Source organism: Tribolium madens, unplaced genomic scaffold (assembly GCF_015345945.1).
Source record: "Tribolium madens isolate multiple individuals breed KSU strain unplaced genomic scaffold, Tmad_KSU_1.1 Scaffold_1;HRSCAF=32;Tcas5.2_LG8, whole genome shotgun sequence".
Taxonomy (NCBI): domain Eukaryota; kingdom Metazoa; phylum Arthropoda; class Insecta; order Coleoptera; family Tenebrionidae; genus Tribolium; species Tribolium madens.
This window is the reverse complement of record NW_025400984.1, coordinates 7414960-7424893: the sequence shown is the minus strand read 5'-3', so window position 1 is coordinate 7424893 and position 9934 is coordinate 7414960. Positions and strand designations below refer to the sequence as shown.

Below are 9934 nucleotides of genomic sequence, written 5' to 3'. Positions count from 1 at the left end.
ATAAACCAAAACAATAAAAAAACTAAAAAATCATTGAATTTCCTGATTTTAATTTTTTAGTAATATCGCTTAAATTTGCTTTTAAAGTATAAAAAAGAAAAAAGGCTCTTTTCCAGCATTTAAGCGATTATTTTCCCCGTTTGCCGTTCCGGTTGGGAAATATCGATTCGACAAGTGCCGCCTCAAGAGTTATAATAAGCCTCCACTGTTGCCAAATTTATTCAAAACGAGCGTCAGCTGTGAATATTTCGTCGATTTTCACGGTATTTACTAGTGGCCCGACGTCTGCAAAACACGCTTTTTTGATACCATCAATAACCCCCTGCCACCGAAAAACGCAGTGTCAAAGAACCGCAAGATAACCATCTGCCACGAGAATGAAAAAGCGTAATATTCCGCGATACTTTATCTAGAGTCCCGTGCGTGCGTGACCTCACCAACTGGCCTCAACATCAGTTTGATAATCGCATGCCGCAGATGTCATCAGCATCTAGTACGTGTAAACAAAAGATGGAGCGAGAGTGTCCTTGTCAGCTGTCATTCGCTCGAATTGCATCGCGATTTGTGTCATTGTCCGCTCGTATCGCATGGTGCATGCGATGCGATGTGCCGCTCCTTACGAAAACACAACGTCGTTCTTTGTGTCTGCGTGTCTGGGGGGGCACCAGAATGGAAAAAAACACGCGCTCGGCGGCGAAAAATAAAAAATAATAAAAATAAAAAGACGAGATACCGTCGGGACTGAAAACATACCTCGTTCGCCTTGTGGCCGAGAGAAGTCTCTCTTATTTCCTTTTGGAATTGCTCGTCTAATAAGTCCTGAAACCGTGGCGGTTTCAGGCGTTTCCGGCGAACGACACAGAGAACGACCACGAACAATCGCTTTTAATTCCGAATATTGTTCATTGTTTCGAGGACAGCACTGGAAAACAATCGAGAGATGGACACGTCCTCTCCGAGGGGACGTGCGTATGGGAAAATTGATTGCGATTAAAACATGGGGAAAAGAGCGAAACCGTTGAAACTAAAACTCCGACTCGATTGTTTCAAGTGATTGGGTTGGAAATTGTGGAAAAATTCTGAATGGGGGAGGATGGGTGTGGGTATAAGCCGGAAAATAATTGTTTACATGAAAAAAGGAAATGCGATCGAGATTTGATAGAATGGTCTCTAAGTATGCTTCTGATACACAAATTCAAGAGTTAAAATTTTCACATATTTAATAAAAAGAAAACAAAACAAAAATGTTTCACTTCGATGTTTTTAGTTCTTTTAAAAATGTGTACTTCAAATGATAACAAAGAGATTTCCACAAAGAAAAACAAACAAGTAGTCCGATACATTATTAATTGTTCAAAAAATTAGTTCACTTACATACACTTTTCTATTGACTTCATCGAGGAAATTATCATATCACATTACGTTACAGTTACACCGATTAGATAAGATCACTGCCCTCTAACTTATAATTTTATCAATAACAGGCGTTCCGTAATTGAATAAGTCATCAACTTTACGTTTAAGTGAAATGTTCATTAAACACATCGTTTTCAATTCGAAATCAATTTAAATATGAAATGATTTCTGTTTTGCCAGTCTACATGGTATAGCAAAAAAGAATCACTATTTTTAATTTTAAAAAATTAATAGCAACAGCCATGCTTTGTTGAAACAATTTTTTTAGAAAAGTGTACCAAATTTTGCTCGGTTCAATGTCCCCCGGTATCGAAATTTCCAACGCTACTTGACCTTTCCGGCTATTCGAAAAATTTCCAGTCACCTGTCGAGTCGCAAATAGCCAAGTCCAAAAATTAGCATTCCTATACCCAATTTGTCGAAAATTCTTTACGACATTGCCCAAGCGGACCCGAAACCTTCCCAGAAGAAGCTCATCAACTTGAACTTTCGACCATAAAATGCCCATAAACTTTTACAGCTGATCCTTCCATTATCCAAGGGTCGACTTATTTAAACAAATTACCTCCAGCCTTCTAATCCTTAGATCCGAATAAACCCGAGAACCGTCTACGAAATCCTAGATAAAATTTCAGAATGAGTCATCGACCCACATGATACCCACAAAATCTGATTCATATTTAAGAAAGTAAACATGAAACACGCAAATTTCTTGGCAGTAATAAGGAAAACGTCTTTTGCTCGGTTTAGACCGAGTCCGTTAACTTCCATGAACCCCAGAAATTACAACCAGACCGCATCATGCGATATTTTTTCAGGTTTGTGCTGACCGCAAACGTAATTCATTATTCTGAGAAGCTGATAATGATAATCGCCTCATGGTGACGTTCGTTGGCTTTTCCAAAAAAATTAAACAGAAAAGGAATAAAAGCAAAATAAAAAGCACATTTAGACCCATCTCACGTTCGTAAATAGAGCCGTTGGGACCGATTCCCATTAAATTCCTTCTGTTCCCATTCATCGTATGTTTACCATAAAATATGTGAAAGTCGCGACCCTGGGAAGCCGAAAGCTACCTACAAAAGAACGCTGATCTCTTTTGTATTTTTCTCTTGTCTACCGAGGAACGGTCCCATCTCTATCACAAAACGTACCCAGGAACCGTAGAACCATTGTGGAAGTACAATGAGTGGTGGGTGTTTCAATATATTCACGAAAACGGAAAATAATAAGTAAATGTAATAAAAAGATTTCGTCCAAGTGAACCCAAAATAGTCAAATCCTATTATTTCAAAACGTTTCGATAACATTGGTTGGTTGATTCGGTAAAAATAAAAACAAGATATGCGTGTGATAAACATGTTAATCACCCGTATGATATTTTAATATTTTTAGCCAGCTTGTCCAAATTTTGCCAGTTGTTTGTTATATTTTGTTCGAAGCCTTGAACACACCATAAGATTTAAATAATAATATATCTGTGGAGAAATCTGTTTACAGATCTTTTGTTTAAAAGAAAAGTGCTTTATTGCATTATTAAAAGCAGGTCACTATCCTTCAGCCTTGACACTTTTTTGACACATCCACACCCCAAAACTAAATTTTTCGTCCACTTTACCCGAAACCAACCTTTCTCGATTCGAAAAACACAACCGGTGAAATCGATCTCTCCGTCGCCGAAATCAGGGCGTCGCGACGCCCTCCTCGTTTACTCGACATATTTTATGAATTACCTTGTTTCCATATTAAAGGGGTGTGATGATGGTTGAAAAATAGCGACACTATTCCAAAATCCGACATACGGAGTCACAGATTGCGCTTGTCCTATTGTCAAAAAACACTGATGTTGGTTCCACACTAAACGTCCGAGGATCTTATTGTGAGCGGATTGTACACTAAACACACGGTTATTAGGTAGCCAACAGAGTCCGAGCAGGGGAGAAGTTATCATGTCCGCTGCTCGCCAACACTGAAGTCTAACCTTGGCGAGAAACAGTCCGAAGCCGAGGCGAAAGCCCCATTGGTTCGAAGAGGGAGGCGCGGACCCTCTAAGCCAATCGAATGCTGAATTTCGAAGCGCCAAGTTTCGAATTCGGAGCGCCGGGCGCACCCCGAATTTAACAAAGTTACACTTCAGTAGAATTATTTTTTCCTTGATAAAAATTTAAAAATATACTTTCAATAAAACAAAACAAAAAAACTCGAATGATTACCACATTTGGTAGCTACACAACTCAAAAGGTCAATCAACCTGAATGAAACCATTTTTTCCAAATTCGGAAAGCGGATGAGAAAAAAACGAAAAATGTATAATTCGAGAGGTGGTTTTGGGCATGACGATTTAGAGAATGGCCAAGTTCAAGGTCTACACCTTGGTTGAGGTTTTTAGTTTTTGTTTGAGTAGGTGCAGGAATTAAAAGTGGACTTTGTTTATTTGGCAATGTTTCGGACATTTTATGGCAGACTTTTTATGTTGAGAATATGAAAAGTCGTTCAAAGTAAACAGAAATATTTACTTGTTGTATTTATTTTTAATCGGTGTTAATTTTTTCTTTCTGCATCACCAGTATTTTTATTTTTCTGTAAATAAATAGAAAATTTTTACAACAGGTGTATGGTGTGAGATTCTTCCTGTTCCCTGTAAAACCGCAGGGTTTCTTCGTTTCCTGAATTCCCACAGCCTCGTTATGTTTTTTAATTTTCTTCATCTACCTACCTTTCCATTTGCCTTCCGGACAACTGGATCTAAAAATTGTGAATTATCCTTTCTCCACTGTAATCTTTTGAATTTTCCTATTCCTATACATATTCGTTTTTATTTGCTATTTTTGTAACTGTTTACAACCCTTCTATTTATCTTTTTTTCTTGGTAATTGACGTCGAAGCTTGAGATAATGACTATGACATCAGAGATTAAACTTTAATGTTTACCAGCAATCAAACAGAATGAATTTACAATAGCATAAAGTCGAGGCCACTACACTTTCAAAAATCCAATTTAACTTGTTGTTTTCTTTGAACATCCTGTATATTGCTAATCTTAATCTAATTACGAGTAAAACTACCTCGCCACAGCCACGCGAATAATTTCCTCGGCAAAACCTGCGTCCGGATGTCAGCAGGACGACTCGTTATGATAATTTTAAACCTTACGGAATTATCTGGTACGTCCAACTGGAAGCAAAATTAACGTATAAACTCCAAAGTTGATTCGATAAAATTTTCACCAAACGATTACAGTTTTGGTTAGTGAAAACGAAAATTGTGGCAGTAAAATCCGTCTGGAGTTGTAAACCCCTTTCGTCTACGGCCAATAAACTAAGAATAAAAGGAGAAAAATATAATCTTCGCGTAGTAGAGTCCTAATAATAAAAACATAAAAAACAGATTTTCGTTGGAATGAATAAAATATTAAGGCCGAGTAAAAAATCTCCCCCCAGTTTAAGAACCGCTAGATTTTTTATTTGCCTCGTAAAACATCGAAATTCGGACAAGTTTGACCGAAACCACGAGATTTACGCCGAGTTACAGGCGGAAACCCATTTCGGTGCCTGATTATGGAGATTTGGAAAATAACAACTAGAAATAAAACCTTGTGCAAAGAATAAAATATTCAGTGAAAAAAAAAAGAAGAAAAATTATGTGTAGGAAAAACCGACATTTCTAAATGCAAAAAATGTGAATATAATAATTCAAATGTCAAGTCCCCTTGTGTGTCTCCCTTATGAAAATCTGAAATGCAGGAAAAATTTGTCACTATTTCCTGCTGTTCTTAATCACACAGGCTAGAAAAGTTTTCAGTGCGTTAGCTTTATATAGGAAAAAATCGTCACAAAAGAGTGCCAGTTTTTTTTATAAACTTTTTATTTTTTTAATTAATTAAACAAGTTATTTTAATTTCCTCTTTAAATTTTGTCACCCAAATCTGTTTGAATCCAAATAACAGTACGTTTTTTCTAGTGTTAGAATTCGAAATTTTCAATCAAGAAAAAAATTCTCGAAAGAAAATTTAATCATCGACGTACGTCCGTACGAAACCGACGCTCGCTGACGCCGAGGGGTCGTCGACGTGTGTAGAGCAAGGGTAGAAGAGACGCCCCAACGCCATTGGTGTACGCCGTCGTAATGACCAAAACCAATAGCATACAGTATTGATCTGTTTCGTTTCGAGCGAAAAGCGCACTTAAAACTCCAGGAGTAAAAGGACGATTTTCGGAGACGACGTCGAGGGTTGATCCTTAGCAGGAGTGCCGAGAGAATCGACGACGGAATATTTGGACGATTGTGGTTCTGTACTATCCTTTGTGAATATATATTTCGACGGGTGCTGGGTTGTGCGAGTGGTATTATTGTCAAAATCTGAGGGGATATTATCGTAAATTTTAGACAGAAGAGAACAAGGGATGACTAGACGAATAAGTCGAAACAAATAGGAATTAAAAAAAATGCGAAAAATATGGAACAGGTGAAGATGAAACCATAAGTACTTATAGAAAGAATAAAAATATAAAAAAAAAATAGTAATAAAGTTTATTCTGTACGTACTAAAAAATCTACCTCTACAATAACATTCATAGTAAATTAAACAAAGATTACAAAAATTTCAATAGATGAAGGATTAAACAAATAAGGAAATCCTTTTAAAATACAGTAAAAAGATCACTAAAGTTCCGACACACGATTGTCATTTGAAGACCAGAAATTTCCTTTTTTGAACAAAAACGTTACATTTTGTTTCCACATTTTTACGCAGCTGCAAAACACACAAAAATGGTAGGAAAAAACATTAAAAATAAATTTCTATCGTCGACAATAGTGTAATGTTATCCTTGAATTGTCGTAACGATTTCCAAGCTTGTCTCAACCTCAAATACAAGACCATAATCCATGAAATCCAACATCAAGATTCCATCTCTTCATCGGTATACAGAACCTTGAAAGCGCAACTCGTCAAACTTTGGTTAATTACAAAACTCGGCACAGTACTGCCAACAACAAAGACCAACTGTGTATACAACTCTTGTCGGCTTGCACTTGCAACGTTTAATTATTCATCTAAAGTCACAATTAACTTTGACCGTAATCATTTTTTTGACATTTAATCAAAATAATTTACATTAAAGAACGAGAGTGAGAGTTTTTAAAACGAGACCGAGTGAGAGTAATAAGAAAGTTACGAAACTTAATACAAATAACAAAGAACTTCGCGAATTGTAGTAATTTTTGAACTTAGTCCAAGACATATGCATATTATTTTAAAAATGTGGCCTTCGCCATAGCCGCCATACGGCACACACAAAGACAATTATGTAACACAATTACACATACACATGCAGGGTCAGTCGTATTTAAATATTTTAAAATTATCGTTGTCCGTTAATGAAGGCAGATGTTTCAAAACCGTGACGCCTACAAACCGTTTCAAGTACATTTTAGAAGGTGCAATCGCCGCCTTTTGTTACCCAGAAGGAAAAAAAATGAGGAAATTCAGCTACTAAACATTTTCGATAAATTACACTTTCACTATTTGTACGTGAAAGTCCCTTCTTTTGTTGCGTCAGGTGTCCCACAAGGCTCCAATTTGAAACCTCTACTTCTCTCAAAATTCCAATCCTCCATCACTATTATTATTTCCCTGGACTTTTTCATGTTTTTCCTCTCCAAATTCGAAGATAACATTCCGACGACTGTCCGAACGAAATTAATTAAAAAACAAAAACCGCACCACCCCATCGTAATGCGATACAGTAACCCGCACCCTTTTACCCCCTTTTAACACGCACCCACCTTCAATGCAGACTGCAATTTTTCTCCCTACCGACTCGTTTCGATTTTGATTTGTATGTAAACGTGATTCTGGCCGGATTATTACAGAGGATTGCTGCTGGCAGCCGCTCTTTGTTACTCTCCGGGGTGGATAGAGATCGGCGCGGACCGATATGACGGACACGTGTATCGAGAGGGTGTTTTTAGCATGCAACAACATTCGTTACACTTGGGGGTATTTATGAAAAGTTCTGTTCTGACAGTCGCGCTCTCTCGAACACAACAACAAAATAATAATTTCAAATTGTAAAAAAACAAATCAGGTTATTCCACGAACTAGAAAATAGAATACCACTTCATCACCAAAAAATATTTTTTCTATTTGGGTGTTACAATAAACAGTTTGTGTAACTGAAAACTATTCTATTGCAATTTTGTAATACTGTTTTGGGCAGCATTTTATGCACTACTTTTGTCATCACTACAGTGATGCCATGGCTGCACTGTCGTTTTTATGTGAAAAACTGTTGTAGATCAACGTATTTCATCAGAGCTAATGCAACTCTTATTGTCAAATATAATAATAAATTCAATTTAAAAAGGGCTCAATAGAAAAAATAGTATAAAAAACACGTGTTACAACCTCTCATTGTAATACGAATAGTTTGTGACACAAGCCACGCAGTGGCGAGTGTTTGTAACACTTGTTGTTTAATATACTATTAGAGTAGAAGGAATATTTTGGCAAAAATTTTGATGTAAACGTTTCATGCTCAGACGAGTTGAAAATCCTTCTACAATTTTTCCCAAAAGTGTACACTTTCTTCAGAAACGATCATCTACCTGTCTGTTTAGTCTTTAGAGCCACAGGGGCTTATGGTAGTTTACTAACAATTAATGGTAGTAGCGCAAATACGATTTGAGTATTTTCGAAATTTTATTGCTATAGTATTTTTAAATGACTCTGGCCGATGAGATCATAAACGAAAAGTATCATTCGGAAGAATGCCATTCCATCTAACATTCTCCGAAAATTGTACGCCGCTTTGCAAAGAAGCCGTACGGCATCGAAACGCTTGGCGGTTGGTTGGGATGGGGTCTCCAGTTGAACATTGGGACTCATCTAACCAAACCCCTACCAACTGTGTTTCGCACTCTCACCAAGCATGTGTTGAAAAACTCTCATCGGCCAAAGTCTCTTAAAAAGACTAAAGTCTATTCCTTTGTGAAGGAAGTTCAAATCCTAGCCAAAATGTCATTTGTTTTTGTATCTTTTGATTGTTACATGCAATAGAATTTTATGGGCTTAATTATTGTATCTGAATTAAAAAAAAATATGCCTTCAGCGCGGTTTCAACACCTAATTTAGTGCATTGGCTCAGAAAGTCAAACCGTAACCCAGAAGACCAAGAAGCAAACTTACATCTGCCATCTTGTCAATACTTTTAAAGTGCACAATAATTTTTATTTAGTTCAGCAGTTCTCAAAATTTGGGACAATAATTTCAAAACGATTATTTGAAGAAAACTATGCATTTTTGGCATATACGAATTTTACTTTATCAATTCGTTTTGCCATTCTGTACCTCCCTTCAAATTGCTAATAAACCATTGCCTAACACACATTCAAAACTTAATTAATAACAATTAATTTTGAAAATGCTATTAAAAAATCGAGTGGTGCAAAGTTTTTGGCACTAAAATAGACAAAAGAAAAACAATGGAAACATTAACGTAAAAATAGTCAAAAAAGCAATAACATAAATGTTGCATTTGGAACACGGTTTCAGCTGCTATACTCGTACATTACGAATTAATAATAAAGTAAGTTATTCGAGTCGAGTGTTTTTAATGGACTTGAAATTATGTTTTGTAAAATTTTTACGTTCATGGTGATTAAAATTTTAAATGCTCTACTGAAAAATTATTAAAATCATCAAATTTCCTCACTCACAAAGAACTCTTTATAAATCGGGTGTCTATTTAACAGTAATAGTATGTAGATTTCGCATTGCGTAATCAAAAAGTTCGGCGACAAAGTGTACGTGTGCCTCCATAAATTTCATTATTTGTAATTAAAATTATGAAAGGGGGAGAATGAGGTCGATGAACTACCACTTTTGGGCTTAACCCATATAATGTATGTTATAGGGGGTAGCCCTCCCTCGATTAAAATGGCACCACGCCAAAAGCTCGATTTAATTCAGCTAATCGGGATTTATTAAAAACTGAAATTTTCGACACTCACCTAATAAATCCGCGGATTGTACGTCAGGATTTTCGGATGCCTCATCCTCGCTGTCCTGAAACAGAGAAAATGTTCAACTTTTATTCACTGTTATTTATAAATCACAAAAATGTCACTGAAATAGAACTCGATAAACTCAAATTGAATTTTTAATAAAGTGGAAATTTAAATATCCGATTAATCGTGATAGAATTGGACTGCAAATGATATTTTTTAATCCGTAAAATAACTTGATCAGCTATATTTTTATTTGCTATGATACGGTGAAAAAAATTACTAAAACTCACTCAATATAATGAACTTAAACTTCCTGAAAGTAAAATCAATAAACTTATCAAATTTGAATTTTAAAATGCAATGCAGTTTGTCCTAAGAATGCAGTTTTAGCTAATTTCAACTATTCCTAGAAATGGCATTTATAAATGAAATAATTATTGTAGCATTTCCATTTAAATTTTGATTAAATATTGTGTATATCGAATACCTTATTAATGTAAACTTATGC

General features: G+C 36.0%; 1 protein-coding gene across 1 annotated transcript in view; it reads right to left on the bottom strand.

The window, feature by feature from the left end:
- LOC123016445 (protein gustavus) overlaps positions 1–3385 on the bottom strand; it is a 20381-nt gene extending 16996 nt beyond the window's left edge. The window contains 1 exon segment of the mRNA XM_044416847.1: positions 3150–3385. Coding sequence (XP_044272782.1) covers positions 3150–3367 — 218 coding nt within the window. The 5' untranslated portion in view covers positions 3368–3385.
- Positions 3386–9934: the final 6549 nt, after the last annotated feature.